Here is a 17288-nt window from a genome sequence, read left to right on the forward strand (position 1 = left end):
GAGGGGGCAAGCAAAATTCAACAGCCTCAATCCCTTTTAGAATGAGGTAGGATTTTTCAAAAACCAAACCAAACCAAACGATAATCAAAGCAATACTCCAAATGCCTTCCAACTTCCTGTGGTGCACTATTAAATAATACCACTACTACTGGGGGCAGAATCCTGTATAAAATGAATGTATCTTAAGGAGGCTTCTTCCAATACCTTTGATACAATTCCCTACAAGGAGAGAGTATCTACTTATGTTTGGGATACAATCAGAAATGACACACGAAATGTCAGCAGCTTGGATACATGCATATATTTAATTATGAAACAATTCATCAACAACAAAAACAATGAGGAAAATTCACGAGACCTCAGTGCTGTGGAAGAGAATGGGACATCAAGTCAAAATGATATAGCAACTGGCCCAGAAGGCTGCATGATTAGTGAAGCTAAGGCAAAGCTGACTAGGATAGAATTATATGCTCTTGAAAAGGAGAATGGCTGGAGAAGTATCCACTCATTTGACTGCTTGGAAGCAGGCAGCCTTAGTGTACGCTGCATGGAATGGAGGTGAAGGGCCGGGGAAGGGAGAGAGAGGAGAGGGAGAAGAGCAATATAGAATCCAGGGTAAGCAGGTGGAAGAGATTGAGATAGAATTACAAAGAGATGACGCTAAGGCCTTTTGTTTCCTCTGCAGCCTAAGATAAACCTGTTCCAGGTCTTTAAGTATGTCAGTCAAATTCAGTGATCACAGGAATAGCACTAGGCACCGAAGGAATGGTGGAGGAAGCGGTTTACAAAACTAAAAGGATAACACGGTTACTACTCTCAAGGAGCTTACAACCTACATGGGGAGACAGGTTCCACACACAAAGCTACTATAAAACATATTTACAAAGCAACATAAATACAAATAAATATACATATGAATAAACAATATACGAAAGCTAAAAGGTACTATGTCAATAATTGTTCAGAAGTCCCTAGGTCAGTCAAAGAAGGCGTTCTGAAGGAAAAAAATGTGGACTTTGAGTATAATGTTAGTGGAGAGTAGGGCATGTGCAAAGGCATAGGAGTGGAAGCAAATATGTCATGTCCAATAAGCAGATTAGCTTGGCTACAATAGAAAGTCTAAATAGGTCTTCTTAAGAAGTGTGTGTGATGAAACAGTAGGAGTCTATTTGGTGAAAGACACTGACTTACTAATGTTAGGTCTGGTCCCTAAAACAAAATGAACAGGGAAAGATGTTTTCTCTAGGTAATGATAGTAAGTGGCTACAGGTCCAGGAGCAACTCCACTGCTTTCAAAATTTTATAGTTACTCTAAGACAGAGAAACTAGTAACGGGATGATGGAGAAGTATTCAGCATCCTTGAGCAGTTCAAGTAGAAGGAACCACTATCTGCAACACATCTTATGACGTGGCAAGTGAAAAATTTCAATGAAATCCCAAGACTGAGGATCTATGGTCAAAAGGCCAGCTGGATCCCAGTAATCTCAAGTGCTCAAGCAGAAGGTCCTAGACCATTGTTACTAATTCTTGGTGGGGAGTAGACTGTATATGCTTATAAAAGAATTTATTTTTGAACTACCATGACAATCAGCTTTGATCCTAACATTTTAGAAATTAAAATAGAAGGATGAGAAGAGCCCTAATCTATAGGGAATGCTCACGTCCCTGAAGAAGGACAGGTCAATAAGGGCCCAAATTCTCCCCTGGTCTTTAAGTGGAAAGGCAAAACATCACACCTTGAAAAGAGGCTTTTCTCAGCCAAAGCAAGTAAGACCTCTTTCTTTAAGCCTATTGATCTGAAGCTGTTCCAGGAAGGAAAAAAGAGTCCAGGCCAGATGTTCAGCAGCAGCCAGAGTCGGACCCCATGTCACGAGAGCTCCGCTGGGAGGCACTGGGTCCCACTGACGTTGAAATACACTGCTGGGGGCCAATCTTGATGCCATTTGCCTGTAGAAGAAAAGAGGCAGTAGTTCCCACCTCAGTGTGAAAGTTAAGTGGGAGAAAGGAGAGGGGTAAAAGGAGAAATCATTAATCACATTTTCTAGAAGTAGATATGGCCTTGGCAGGTAACCATGCACTCTAGCCAGACTGCTGTGGAACAGTAATCTGTGACAGTGAAGATGAGATGACCAGCTCTGGTATTATCGATGACCAGAAGTGGCTTTCATGCCCATTTTTAAAGTGACTGTTATACTTAAGTTTCATAGCTATGTACAGAATCAGGATGTGATTAGGTTAAGAGTAAGAGGAGGTAAAAGAGAAGTGGCAGCATATTAGCATATAATCCCTTTTTCTGTTTTGACCCCAAATTTGCTTTATAGAAATGGCCGTGCTGAGCAATTAAGAATCACACTTCCCCAAGCTCTGGAATAGTAAAAAACTGAGGTTGAAGAGAAAATCTCCCATAACATATAAACCTTTTAGATCACCAATTAATAATCTCTTTAAGCATTCTGGGTCTCAGACTTGAGAAAAAACGAAAAGGATGACAGGTTTCTGTGTACCTACATAAAAAAAAAAAATCAAGTATGAATTGGCATAGCTTCAAATAGTATCATGTTAGATAGGAAGTGCTTACATTCTAGGGAGCTTCCTATCCTGTTTAAGACAAAGCAAAGTTAATTGTCAGACCTCCACCCTATCTCACCTCATTGTGGACATCAAATAAACCCTGCTGGATCTTCCTATATATTTCTTTGGCTGTGTTAATGAAGGCCTAAAGGAAACATAAACCATAGTATTAGGCTCAAGTTTAGGTAGAGAGATTAAGAAAAGAGAATACAAATATTATTCCTATTTGGATTTCAAAGGTGAATTAGGAAATATTAGGAGAATGGAGTAAAAATACAGATGGTCCCCCAAAGGCCCTGTAAAAGCCATTGAGAGTAGTTTCAAAAAGAAAAAGGGGAGTCTACGGTATTTTGGTACTGACACACGATATACCTAGGGTTCCTAGGCTGGTACCCTCTGCAAACAAAACAAACATGCTCTCTTCTCAGTTAGTTACTGAAGATACAGTCAGTATCAGGCTTACGAATGACTAAAGTAGAATCCATTAGTTCTACTGATTTACAAATAACAGTAGTGTCAATCCACACTTACCAATTAATGTTACCTAATATAAAAGTAAAGCCTTAGGAATCAAGGAAAAAGAAATGGAAAAATTCCCTTAAAGGGAGACATATGGTCACTATGACCATAAGACATCCTTTTCTTACCCATGTCTTATAAGGGAAGAGAATTCTGAATTAAAGGACAAAGATATGGTATAATCTCTGAAAACTTTCCCTACTTTTTCCCAAATAGTACCTCTTCAACATTGCAGGCTGTTTTGGCTGACGTTTCCATGAATATAAGTCCATGCTCCCGAGCAAAGGCCTCTCCCTCTTCTCTCTTCACATCCCTACGGGATTCTAAGTCACTGCAAGAGATTAATTGGGGAGAAAACTAAAAAAAGATCCAAGTGAAAGAAGAAACTCTTGTTCTAAAAGAATCCCATAGCTGTTTCAACTACCAGTTAATCCATAAAGAATGTAGATCCTGCATGATGTTCCTTGTATAGGGTTACTGATTTCTGTAGCCTCTTGGAAAATATTATTCAGATCAGATTCTTGACAGCTGCTGCATGGTTGAGGATAATACCTTACTCTTATTACAGAGAAAAAGGTTTATAAGAGGTTAGGCAAGCCCCCTAGTTACTCAAGGTCTATGCCTTATGCTGCTTTTTTGAATGAGATCCAGTTAAAGGAAAGGAAAGAAGAGGAAAGGGAAATTCCAGTTACTGGAAAGTAGAAAAGTCATAGATGTCAAATCCCATAGTGATAAGTGTCTTCCTCTTTACTAGAATCAATCTACAAGAAAGAAGAGAGAGAGCGAGGAATAGGGAGAACACAGTTGCCTTAACACACACTAGTCTCATTATTAATGTGTGTAATAAGTAGCAGCCTGCCACCAGGGAAATGAGGGATATGGATAAAATTAGGTAATACTGAGCTTCCCTGGTGGCGCAGTGGTTGAGAGTCCGCCTGCCGATGCAGGGGACGCGGGTTCGTGCCCCGGTCCGGGAAGATCCCACATGCCACGGAGCGGCTGGGCCCGTGAGCCATGGCCGCTGAGCCTGTGCTCCGCAACGGGAGAGGCCACAACAGTGAGAGGCCCGCGTACCGAAAAAAAAAAAAAAAAAAATTAGGTGATACTGAGGATGTGAAGACAGAGCCAAGGAATGAGAAAAAATAAAGTGGCATGCAAAGACTTTATGCAAGACAAGATAAAAGGCTGCAGAATAAGGCAAAGGTGAACTGCCTGATTTTCATTTTTCTAATTGGAAATTTTCATTTGGGAGGATTCCAGTTTTTCACCATAAAAAAAAAAAATCAAGGAGTAAGTCCATTAGAGAACAACAAACCTACAAAATGTAGATTTATTATTCATCAGCTCTGTGAAGACCAGGGAAGAACTAACCCTAAATGGCAACAGTCCAAAATTTGTACCTCTAGCCCAGACACACCTCTAAGCCCCAGATCAGTTTGTCCATTTGTCTGTTCTTCATTTCCACTCTGATGTGTACCTCAGAAGTACATCAAAATGAAATGTCCTGATTCTGTCCCAAGCTTCCACATCTCCATAAATGGCACAAGCCAAAAACCAAGACATTATTAACACCTTTTCCTCCTTCACTCCAAATACCCTATCCACCCCAAAGCGAGGTACTCCAAAATGTACCTTAAAATCATACTTTTCTCTCTCTGTGTCATCGACCTAGTCTAATCCACCACCCTCTCACTTGGACTGCTGCTGCTGAGATCCACGTCAACCCTTGCTCCCCTCCAGGGTGATCTTTTAAAACCTGATCAAGCTACTTCTCTGCTTAAAACTCTTAAATGCTTCCTACTGTGTTTAGAATAAAATCCAAACTCCTCTCTCAGATCAGTAAGTGCCATGATGAGATCTGGCCCCTGCCTTCTTTTCCAACTTCATCTTGCACCATTCCCCTCTGATTTAGTCCAACCATACCAGGTTTCTTTCAACATTTTAAACTTATCGAGCTTCTTTCCAGTTTAAGGCTTTCACACAGCTTTTTACCCCTATTTGATACTTTTTAAAATCTTTGCCCACTGAACTCTTGCACATCCTTCAGATTCCAGCTTAAATTACAACTCTAAATCAAAAATAAGTACCCTGGTACTCTTTTTTATAGTGCCCTTTTTCTTCCCCTTCGCTGCATTTATCATAATTTGTAATCAGATACAAATCATTTTATATTCAATAACTATGTCCCCATTGACTGTAAGCTCCATGGGAATGGGGGCAGGGCTTTGTTTGCACCTTGCACACTCAGGGTCTGGCACAATGTCTAAGACATAACAGGTTTTCCATAAATTGGTTGAACCAATAAATGAGTACAATTAGTCTGTGGCCACAGTTCTCAAACGATGCACCTTAGGCACTTCTACAAACTCACAAGGGTGCCACAGGTTACTTTAAATATTCAAGGGAAACACAGCAACACTCAACATCAGAACACCAAATAAATTACAAGCTTGATATAACTGCCAATGTCACCATCAGATCCTGACAGATTCCATTCAACATTTGCACATCTTTGCGAAGCTGACTTTTTGGCAGTTGCTGTGACAAAAAGCAAACCCTGCACTAAAATCAATTTGGAATGGAGAGTGGTAGTGTCCAATATTGATTCCAAGGTTTGAGAAGCTGTGCTGTCATTATGGTTATTTAAGAATGAAATAAAAAATTATTTTTCTTTTAATTTATGTTTTTCATTTTTCAGTTAGTTGTTATGACAAAAATACTTGTTATGTTGTTTAGATTTATTTAATAACAAAACTATTAGGTATGTCTTTTGGCCTATGGGTGCCTTAGAAAATTTATTGAGAATAACAAGTGTTGGTGAGGATGTGGAGAAACTGGAACCCTTGTGCATTGTTCGTAGTAATGTTAAATGGTGTAGCCACTATGGAAGACAATACAGCGGTACCTCAAAAAATCAAACAGAATTTCCATAAGATCCAGCAATTCCACTTCTGGGTATATACTCTAAAGAATTGAAAGCAGGGACCCAAACAGATATCTGTACACCCATGTTGACAAGAAGCATTATTCACAATAGCCAAAAGGTAGAAGCAACTGAAGTGTACATCAATGGATGAATAAACAAAATGTGGTAAATACATACAATGGACTACTATCCACCCTTAAAAGGGAAGGAAAGTCTAACACATGCTACAATATGGATAAATTTTGAAGACATTATGCTAAATGAAATAAGCCAGTAATAAGAAGACAACTATTGTATGATTCCACTTATATGTAGTGCCTAGAATAGTCAACTTTATTGAGACAGGAAGTAGAATGGTGGTTGCTAGGGGCTGGTGGGATGGGGAATGTGGAGTTACTGTTTATGGTAACAGAGTCTCAGTCAGGGAAGATGAAAAAGTTCTGGAGATGAATGGTGGTGATGGTTACAGAACAATGTAAATATACTTAATGCCACAGAACTATCTACTTAAAAATGGTTAAAATGGTAAATTTTATGTTATGTGTGTATATATATATATATTTTTTTTTTTTTTTTTTTTTTTTTGCGGTACACAGGCCTCTCACTGTTGTGGCCTCTCCTGTTGCGGAGCAGAGGCTCTGGACGCGCAGGCTCAGTAGCCATGGCTCACGGGACCAGCCGCTCCGCGGCATGTGGGATCTTCCCAGACCGGGTCACGAACCAGTGTCCCCTGCATTGGCAGGCGGACTCTCAACCACTGCACCACCAGGGAAGCCCTGTTATGTATATTTTAACAACAATAATTTTTTTTTTTTAACTGAGACACTAAATGTACCTAAACTAAAAAAGTTTAGGGCCCAAATGATCCAATGTCCACAGAGTACCTAGATGACTCCTGGTACTTATTATTTATACAAATAAAATTTTACCTCTTATTCCCAATCAGCATGATAACCATGTTGGAGCTAGAGTGCTGCCGGGCATCCTCTAACCACGAGGTCAAGTGGTTGAAGGTTTCACGCCTACAGCAGAAAAGTTTAGAAAGTGGGTCAAAGGCTTATTTCAAAACGCCAAAGCAATTCCAAATGTATGGGAAAAGGGGGAACATTATATGTGTAAAGAAAAATATTAGAGAGGCCTTTCCCCTTTAGCATTCTAACTAGATTCAGTAGATAAAAAAGATATTGAGAACAGAGGAAAGAATCTGCCTCTCACCCACCAGATGTTACTCACCTTGTAATGTCGTACACCAGCAGTGCTCCGGCTGCTCCCCTGTAGTAGGAACGGGTGATAGAACGGAAGGATTCTTGTCCAGCCTTTTCCATCAACATGACAATAAAAAAAATCCCAACAAAACCAGGTTATTTCCAGAGAAATTACTTGATCACATGCCACTCTAACACAAAGGACTTAATTTTACAAAAGAACTTCTATTAAGAAAAGAGGGGCTTCCCTGGTGGCGCAGTGGTTGAGAGTCCGCCTGCCGATGCAGGGGACACGGGTTCGTGCCCCGGTCCGGGAAGATCCCACATGCCTCGGAGCGGCTGGGCCTGTCAGCCATGGCCGCTGAGCCTGCGCGTCCGGAGCCTGTGCTCCGCAACGGAAGGGGCCACAGCAGTGAGAGGCCCGCGTACAGCAAAAAAAAAAGAAAAAAAAAGAAGAAAAGAGAATTAGGGAAAAGGAAACCTGACTGCCCAGGGAGAAGTCCAGGTGGGAAATCAATATTTTTCAATGACAGTGCAATGGATATTTTGGGTGGGTCAACTCTTCCTATGAGACTGTCCATCAAATTGCTGAATGTTTAGCATCGCTGGCTCCCCGTTGCAATGCTAGTAGTGCCCCACAGTGTGACAATCAAAGACATTCCCATACATTTCCCAATATCCCCTAGGAAAGAACTGGAAATAGAACTAGAAACTCAGAGTATTTTCAATCCCATATGATGCTGAACATATCACATTAACCTTTCTTTTCTGTTTCTATTCCTTTATCTATAAAAAGGAAAATTATCTTAGAATGCCAATGCCCTGTCTAATGGAAGTTTCCTTTTGATGGATCAATGTAGAAAATTAGATACAAAACACTTAAATTGGGCATATGCTGATTAACCTTTAGTGTTCCACTAATAAAGGCAGGACTACCAAGATGTCCCTTGCTGGGATCTTGTCACGGCAAACAGGAATAACAAATAGGGAAAGAAGCCCAGGGCCCAGGACAGAGTTTTCCTAAAACAAACCCAACTGTTTATACTCTAATCTCATTTCCAACTGGGGCCAAGATATTAGGTTTTATTTATAACTGAGCAATTTATTAATTCCCCCATATACTGGATACTTTTGGTTTCCTGATGGAAGAAGTTTTGGGGTTTTTTTGGGGTTTTCATTAAAGGAAGCAAAATCATCTAAATATGAATACCCTGAGCACTGAATCTATCCTATAGGAAAAGTTTTCACATTCTTGAAATTCTTTATCCTCATATTCCAACATCAAGTTTAGGAAGGAAGACTACTGTTCATAATTTAAAGATAGGAAAACTAAGATGTGGAAAATAAATAGCTTTTTCATAGTATAATAACAATAACAGTAATGATACGAATTATATCACAAATGGGAAAAATTAGGCTCAAAGGACAGTTCAGTAACGGGCCAAAAGTTATAAACTCTCTATATGTTGAATCCATAATTTAAACTTAGGAGCTTAAGCCACATAGCACAGGGAGATCAGTTGGGTGCTTTGTGACCACCTAGAGGGGTGGGATAGGGAGGGTGGGAGGGAGGGAGACGCAAGAGGGAAGAGGAATATATGTATGTATAAATGATTCATTTTGTTATAAAGCAGAAACTAACACACCATTGTAAAGCAATTATACTCCAATAAAGATGTTTAAAAAATAAATAAATAAACTTAGGAGCTTAGTACTTCATAGCACAAAAGTTTGTTTTCTTAGACATTATTTCATATAACCTAAACCCGGGTTTGAAGGTGAGAAGAGTGTTCCAGTACACTAATTCTAAGGTTACTTTTCCAACAATACAAGAATCTCTTACTATAAGAATCATACAAATGGGACCTCCCTGGTGGTCCAGTGGTAAGGAATCCGCCTTCCAATGCAGGCGACATGGGTCCGATCCCTGGTCGGGGAACTAAGATCCCACATGCCGTGTGGCAACTAAGCCCATGCACCTCAATGAGAGACCCCGTGTGCCGCAAACTACAGAGCCCACACACCCTGGAGCCCACGCACCACAACTAGAGAGAGAAAACCCACAGGCCACAACCAGAAAGAAGCCCGCACGCCACAACAAAAGATCCCGCATGCTGCAGTGAAGATCCCTCATGTCACAACTAAGACCCGACACAGCCAAAAATAAATAATAAATAAATATAAAAATATATATTTAAAAAAAGGAATCATACAAATGTTTTAATGAGTTGCATACCTATTAGAACAACAAAATCCAAAAATAATTTTAAAGAAGTTTGTTGGTAATATTAACAAAACTTTAAGATTTAAAACATGCTTTTTCCCTCCAAGAGTTCACTTAAATTTTATTTATCCTCTAATGGTTTTACGTCTTAAATTATTTGATTCCTGTTTTTCTTTTTTTCTTTTTTTTTTTTTTTTGCTGTACACGGGCCTCTCACTGCTGTGGCCTCTCCCGTTGCGGAGCACAGGCTCCGGACGCACAGTCTCAGCAGCCATGGCTCACGGGCCCAGCTGCTCCATGGCATGTGGGATCTTCCCGGACCGGGGCACGAACCTGTGTCCCCTGCATCGGCAGGTGGACTCTCAACCACTGCGCCACCAGGGAAGCCCCCCTGTTTTGCTTTTATCTTACTTTTTCTCGTCTTCTGCTATGGTTGAAAGCTTCCTTCCTTGTGGCCTTCTAGGAACTAAAAGGGAAAGTCTGAGGGAGGCCTGTGTTATGGTTGAATCATATGGCAGCATTTAACTTTAGCAGATGAAAATACTTCCAGTGGGCCATCAGAAATGCTTTTTAAAATCAAATCACTTTAAATCTCAAATAAACAATCTAACCCTACACTTAAAACAACTAGAGAAAGAAGAACAAAGAAACCCAAAGTCAGTAGAAGGAAAGAAATCATAAAAATCAGAGCAGAAATAAATGAAATAGAAATGAAGAAAACAATAGCAAAGATCAATAAAACTAAAAGCTGGTTTTTTGAGAAGATAAACAAAATTGATAAACCCTTAGCCACACTCATAAAGAAAAAAATGGAGAGGATGCAAATCAATAAAATTAGAAATGAAAAAGGAGAAATCACAACCGATACTGCCGAAATACAAAGGATTATAAGAGACTACTACAAATAATTATATGCCAATAAAATGGACAACCACAAAGAAATGGACAAATTCTTGGAAAGGTACAATTTTCCAAGACTGAACCAGAAAGAATTAGAAAATATAAACAGACCTATCACAAGTAATAAAATTGAAACCATAATTAAAAATATTCCAACAAACAAAAGTCCAGGGCCAGATGGCTTCACAGGCAAATCCTATCAAACATTTAGAGAGAAGAGCTAACACCCATCCTTCTCAAACCCTTCCAAAAAATTGCAGAGGGAGAAACACTCCCAAATTCATTCTACGAAGCCACCATCACCCTGATACCAAAGCCAGAAAAAGATACCACAAAAAAGAGAAAATTATAGACCAATATCACTGATGAACATAGATGCAAAAATCCTCAACAAAATACTAGCAAACAGAATTCAACAATACATTAAAAGGATCATACACCATGATCAAGTGGGATTTATCCCAGGGATGCAAGGATTCTTCAATATATAGCAAATCAATCAATGTGATACACCACATTAACAAATTAAGGAATAAAAACCATATGATCATCTCAATAGATGCAGAAAAAGCTTTCGACAAAATTCAACACCTGTTTATGATAAACACTCTCCAGAAAATGGGCATAGAGGGAACCTACCTCAACATAATAAAGGCCACAAATGACAAACCCACAGCAAGCATCATACTCAATGGTGAAAAACTGAAAGCATTTCCACTAAGATCAGGAATAAGACAAGGATGCCCACTCTTGCCACTCTTATTCAACATAGTTTTGGAAGTCCTAGACATGGCAATCAGAGAAAAAAAAGAAATAAAAGGAATACAAATTGGAAAAGAAGAAGTAAAACTGACACTGTTTGCAGATGACATGATACTGTACATAGAAAATCCTAAAGACGCCACCAGTAAACTACTAGAACTAATCAATGAATTTGGTAAGGTTACAGGATACAAAATTAATGAACAGAAATCTCTGGCATTCCTACACACCAACAATGAAAAATCAGAAAGATAAATTAAGGAAACACTCCCATTTACCACTGCAATAAAAAGAATAAAATACCTAGGAATAAACTGCCTAAGGAGGCGAAAGATTTGTACTCAGAAAACTATAAAACACTGATGAAAGAAATCAAAGATGACATAGACAGATGGAGAGATATACCATGTTCTTGGATTGGAAGATTCAATATTGTGAAAATGCCTATACTACCCAAAGCAATCTACAGATTCAATGCAGTCCCTATCAAACCACCAGTGGCATTCTTCACAGAATTAAAAAAAAATTTTTACAATTCGTATGGAAACACAAAAGACCTCGAATAGGCAAAGCAATCTTGAGAAAGAAAAATTGAGCTGGAGGAATCTGGCTTCCTGACTTCAAACTATACCACAAAGCTACAGTAATCAAGACAGTATGGTACTGGCACAAAAACAGAAATATAGATCAATGGTACAGGATAGAATGCCCAGAGATAAACCCACACACATATGGTAACCTAATTTACTACAAAGGAGGCAAGAACATACAATGGAGAAAAGACAGCCTCTTCAGTAAGTGGTGCTGGGAAAACTGGGCAACTACATGTAAAACAATGAAATTAGAACACTACCTAACACCATACAAAAATAAACTCAAAATGGATTAAAGGGCTTCCCTGGTGGCACAGTGGTTGAGAGTCCGCCTGCTGATGCAGGGGACATGGGTTCGTGTCCCGGTCCGGGAGGATCCCACATGCCGCGGAGTGGCTGGGCCCGTGAGCCATGGCTGCTGAGCCTGTGCGTCCGGAGCCTGTGCTCCACAACAGTAAGAGGCCCATGTACCGCAAAAAAAAAAAAAAAAAAAAAAGGATTAAAAACCTAAATGTAAGACCAGACACTATAAAACTCTTAGAGGAAAACATAGGAAAAACACTCTTTGACATAAACCACGGCAAGATCTTTTGGACCCACCTTGTAGAGTAAAGGAAATAAAAACAAAAATAAACAAATGGGACCTAATGAAACAAAAGCTTTTGCACAGCAAAGGAAACCATGAACAAGACAAAAAGACAACCCTCAGAATGGGAGAAAATGTTTGCAAATGAACAATAGACAGAGGATTAATCTCCAAAATAGACAAACAGCTCATGGAGCTCAATATCAAAAAAACAAACAATCCTATTAAAAAACGGGTGGAAGACCTAAATGGACATTTCACCAAGGAAGACATACAGATGGCCAAGAGGCACATGAAAAGATGCTCAACATCACTAATTACTAGAGAAATGCAAATCAACACTACAGTGAGGTATCACCTCACACCAGTCAGAAGGGCCATCATCAAAAAATCTAGAAACAATAAATGCTGGAAAGGGTGTGGTGAAAAGGAAACCCTCCTGCACTGTTGCTGGGAACGTGAATTGATACAACCACTATGGAGAACAGTATGAAGGTTTCTTAAAAAACTAAAAATAGAACTACCATATGACCCAGCAATCCCACTACTGGGCATATACCCTGAGAAAACTATAATTCAAAAAGAGACATGTCCCACAATGTTCATTGCAGCACTATTTACAATAGCCAGGAAATGGAACCAATCTAAATGTCCATCAACAGATGAATGGATAAAGAAGATGTGGCACATGTATACAATGGAATATTACTCAGCCATAAAAAGAAATGAAATTGAGTTATTTGTAGTGAGGTGGATGGACCTAGAGTCTGTCACACAGAGTGAAGTAAGTCAGAAAGAGAAGAGCAAATACCGAATGCTAACACATATATATGGAATCTAAAAAAAAAAAAGTGGTACTGATGAAACTAGTTGCAGGGCAGGAATAAAGATGTAGACATAGAGAATGGACTTGAGGACACAGGGAGTGGGAAGGGTAAGCCTGGACGAAGTGAGAGAGTAGCATTGACATATATACACTACCAAATGTAAAACAGCTAGTGGGAAGCAGCCGCATAGCACAGGGAGATCAGCTCGGTGCTTGGTGAGGACCTAAAGGGGTGGGATAGGGAGGGTGGGAGGGAGATGCAAGAGGGCATATGTATATGGCTGATTCACTTTGGTGTACAATAGAATCTAACACAGTATTGTGAAGCAATTATACTCCAATAAAGATATTTAAAAAAATCAAATCACTTAACTTCTTAATCTCAATCCAAGTTCCTGAACCAAAGTTTGTGAGCCAATAAGCTAGAAAGAGTGAGCAGTTCAATCTGGGTTGGTGTGCATCAGTCTGAGGTATCTTTGTCCATCCCCAGTAAAAATAAAATCTGAAGCAGCAAAAAATTAAGATGGAGATAAAGAGAATTAACAGCTTTCTAATCTCCCCCAAACGGAAGCATCAGATTATATATAGTTTCAAGATATATAATCCATTCCTACAAAGTCAGATAGGCTCATTTCCTAAGAATCAAAATGCATTCCAAAGTAAAATACAAATGAATTTGGGATTTTTTTTTTTTTTTGGCCGTGCCACGTGGCTTGTGGGATCTTAGTTCCCTGATCAGGGATTGAACCTGGGCCCTTGCAGTGAAAGCACAGAGTCCTAACCACTGGACTGCCAGGGAATTCCCCAACTTGGGATTATGTAATTAATATTTTTACTAGAGCAAACTCATATATTATTTGGGTAATTTAAAACAAAAAGATATGGCATTCAGAATTTGTAACTGTAACAGATGGAAGTGAAAGCTTCCCTAGCTCTTTGATTTCACTCTTCTACTACTCTGATCTCCACCATTAGCCCCACCATCATAGCCCTTTGCCCCTGCATCAGCCTTTAGTGTTATATTCAGGACCAAAGTATTTTTGTTTCCTCTCACCGTATCCCAGATTTGCAGTTTGATTTGTTTTCCATCAATGTTGACCATACGGGCCCCAAACTCCACACCTGTCAGTGAAAACCAAGAAAAAGAATGAACAACAGCCATGTTGAATGAGAGGTTCATGCTTTTCCTCAATGTGCTAAAGACTCATCCTCTGTCTGCACTTAGTACCACTAAGCACATTACAGCTGCCTATTTGCTCCAATTCATTTTGTGCTCCTTGAAGTTTTACTTACCTTCTAGAATTAAAAACTGTGCTCTAGATAATGACCTTGGAAATATAACCAAAAAGCAGATATGGGGATAAAACTAATTAAGAAATCAAGGAAAAGGTGAATAAATTTTTAGCATTATTATTTAATGCTTAAATGTTATTAGGTAGTGTTTAAGTTTGTAACTTTTTTAAAAACTTATAAAAATTTTGAAAATATTTCCTAATATTTTCTCAAAGTCACTCTCTAGTCCTCTATATGAAACAATATTTCTTTTTGCAATTCTAGAATTTTTGTTTTAGAAAAGCACCTATCTAAGAAGTAGGTTCTCAAGAATGAAACATTTCAGGTCTCCAATAATTCCCAGAGTTCACTGGAAAACAGCCTTCCTCCTAGGAGTTTGGAAACAGATAGTCTGATAAAGATTTTGGTTTACCTGGCGTTCAGCTTCTTTCAAGGTTATGTCAGGACAAAACTTAAAAATTGAAGATTACTTACATTAAAATTACTTGATGATAAGTCAAACAATTTGTCCTATTTTCTATTTTTATACAGTACTTTACTCCAGGACTTCTGGTTTCCAAGTAAGAAAGAGCACTAATCTAGCTTCTGCTATTCAGTGGCCCCAGGCACAATGTGACCAGAATCTCAACTCTAAAGTTCTGCAGTCAATAAGACAAATTAAAAAATTGCTTCTTACTACTCTGGACTGCTTCATCAAGAATAGTGATAGTTACTAAAAAAAAAAAAAGTCACTAATTTTGTTTTCTTTCTGGACAAGAAGAATGGAATTTCAGTGGGGAAGAATTAAAAAATAACACTTTTGTCCCCTTTTATGCAACTTGCTCTAATTACACAGAAACCTTCATATTTTGCACATATTTTCTATCTAACTGCCTTGTTTATCTTGGCACAGAAAACTAAATTCAGAAAGAAACACAGCCTATACTGGACTCTGGGGAAAACTTGATTGATCACTTCATTCCTCTGTTTTGAAACTTGTTTTCAAACTTACTCCCATTACCTTCAGGTGTTTCAAAATTTCATCCCTAATATATTCTCTAGCCTTATTTCTTCCCGCTCTCCACTTTAAATTCCATGCTCCAACCATATTAAATTACTTTCAGTTTTCCAAATGTAGCCTGATCTGTTATTCCTGAGCCTTTGCACATTTTATTCCTTCTTGCCCTGATCACTTTTCCCTCATCTCTACAACCCCTTTGCCTGGCAAACTCCTGCTCATTCTTCCATTTTCAGCCTCTCTTGATAGAGGTGGTACCTCTTTTCCCCTTTTGCAGTTGAAATTTACTTGTCATTATCTGCCCCCAGCCCCACCTCCTACACTGGACTTTCAATGTAGGCACAGTGTTTGCCTTGTTAAGCACTGTATCACTAGCACCTAGCACAGAGTAGTTGTGCACTTAATATTCATTTGCAAAAATATTTTCCTGTTGATACTATCCTCTAAATCCTTTTCTAACCTCATTAGGTATTTCTGAATAAGTCCTTTGGGCTCAGTAGTAACTTAGACTTACATAAGGTGTGACTTGGAAGTGGCAATATAGTAAGAATAGGAGCTAGGGATTTTATTCTGAAACTGCATCTGCATGGCAAGAAGACTAGTTTTACACATATATTTTTTGGGGGGCTGGAGTTATGGAGATTATGGGGAAAGGGCTGTTAAAGCCCCAGCAGGCCATGCCTTATCACAAATATGTGGAAGATGTTCATACTTCCCAGGATCACCAGTGTGTCTCTGAACTCTATCATTCTCTTTTCTTTAAAACAAAAGTTATTAGTTCCATGTACCTTTTAATTCTAAGTCTCGGATGGGTCTTCAATTTGCTTCCTCCTTTCCAACACACACACAAAATATATATAGTAGTGATTACTTTGAAAAAACACATGTGAGGTTCGCACTAATTTACCGCAAAGCAAGGTGAGTTTTTGAATAGTTATGTTTCCGTGGGATTTTCCACAGACATACAAATTGCATTTGGGAAAACAAATCTTACAGCACCTAATCCATACCTCACGCTCATCTCTAAATTTAAAGTTACCTTTCAATTACTTACTCCCCATTTATCAGCATTTGATTAGTCACACTTCACTAAACATAACTTTAAAATAGTTCAAAAATAGGGAGAGGTAACTTTTTACTTCGAACACCAAAGGCTGCTAACTTTCCACTTTAGTTCGCCATATTTCATAACCTATTCTAGGACAGGTACATGCATTTACCTATTGTGAGGTCGTGGACAGGCTGGAACCTCTTGTCTGTAAACTGCAGGAGGAGACATGACTTCCCCACACCTGAAAGAAGAGGACGCGCGTTCTAGAAGTTACGCCGCCCGGGTACAGTCCAGTGTCGGGGCGTCCGGGACTCGGGAAGGGGAGCGGAGAGCCCGGAACCCCGAACCCCGAGCCCCGCCCCCGCTTCACTTAATCGCCCAGCCCACTGAATGAGCCCCGCCCCCAAGACCCGATTTCGGTGCTTCGAATCCCCGCCCCAGCTTGAGGGCTGCCGCCCCGGGTTACCTGTGTCCCCGATGATGATGTACTTGAAGAGATAAGCATAAGTCATGGTCCCGTTTCCTCTGGATTCCGGGTCGGCCCGACTTCTACAGCCCTTTACCTCCGGCCTCTCTAGCCACTCGGTCTACCGACCTCCGGCCCCTCTAGCCCATATCACGTCTCTATTACTCTCCCTCGAAATCCCCTTTCGGTCGGAGCGACGGTAATACCCAGATACCAGCTCCAGGGCCGTCTGTAACACTCCTACCTGCCATTATCCCACCAAGCTCCAGGGGGAGATAGCTAGCCTTTCAGTGCTCTCGGCCTTCCCGGGCTGACTCGCAACAGCCCCACGGCGCTCCTTCCAATCAGCGGAGAGCGACGCACGTCGT

General features: G+C 39.7%; 1 protein-coding gene across 4 annotated transcripts; it reads right to left on the bottom strand.

Annotated features, from left to right (window-relative positions):
* Positions 1-277: 277 nt before the first annotated feature.
* Positions 278-17283, bottom strand: RAB2B (RAB2B, member RAS oncogene family). Of its 4 annotated transcripts, XR_003795928.1 has the most exons (10): positions 16921-17006; positions 16624-16695; positions 14168-14235; positions 7251-7333; positions 6947-7039; positions 3311-3422; positions 2649-2717; positions 2419-2505; positions 1738-1948; positions 294-365 (listed from the first exon to the last, which is right to left on the bottom strand). XR_003795928.1 is itself a non-coding variant. In XM_029238101.1 (9 exons), exons 1-8 carry the CDS (start codon positions 16964-16966, stop codon positions 2446-2448), a joined length of 603 nt encoding a protein of 200 aa, XP_029093934.1. In that variant the 5' UTR covers positions 16967-17006; the 3' UTR covers positions 287-1948; positions 2419-2445. The 4 variants fall into 4 exon arrangements, 2 of the variants coding, with proteins under 2 accessions (XP_029093933.1, XP_029093934.1); XM_029238101.1 differs by having other exon boundaries at positions 287-1948; XR_003795927.1 differs by lacking the exon at positions 2419-2505 and having other exon boundaries at positions 16921-17041.
* Between the last annotated feature and the right edge of the window lie 5 nt (positions 17284-17288).

The sequence above is a fragment of the Monodon monoceros genome, unplaced genomic scaffold, assembly GCF_005190385.1.
Source record: "Monodon monoceros isolate NGI ecotype Baffin Bay Population unplaced genomic scaffold, NGI_Narwhal_1 Super_Scaffold_21, whole genome shotgun sequence".
In the NCBI taxonomy this organism is placed as follows: Eukaryota; Metazoa; Chordata; class Mammalia; order Artiodactyla; family Monodontidae; genus Monodon; species Monodon monoceros.

Excerpts from the sequence above, each read along its gene's own strand:
- RAB2B (XM_029238100.1), bottom strand. The coding sequence starts at position 16,966 with ATGACTTATGCTTATCTCTTCAAGTACATCATCATCGGGGACACAG. Across the intron at positions 16,696-16,920 it reads CATCATCATCGGGGACACAG|GTGTGGGGAAGTCATGTCTC; the intron begins GTAACCCGGGGC and ends CTCTTCTTTCAG. Across the intron at positions 7,334-14,167 it reads AACTGCAAATCTGGGATACG|GCTGGACAAGAATCCTTCCG; the intron begins GTGAGAGGAAAC and ends TTGATGGAAAAG.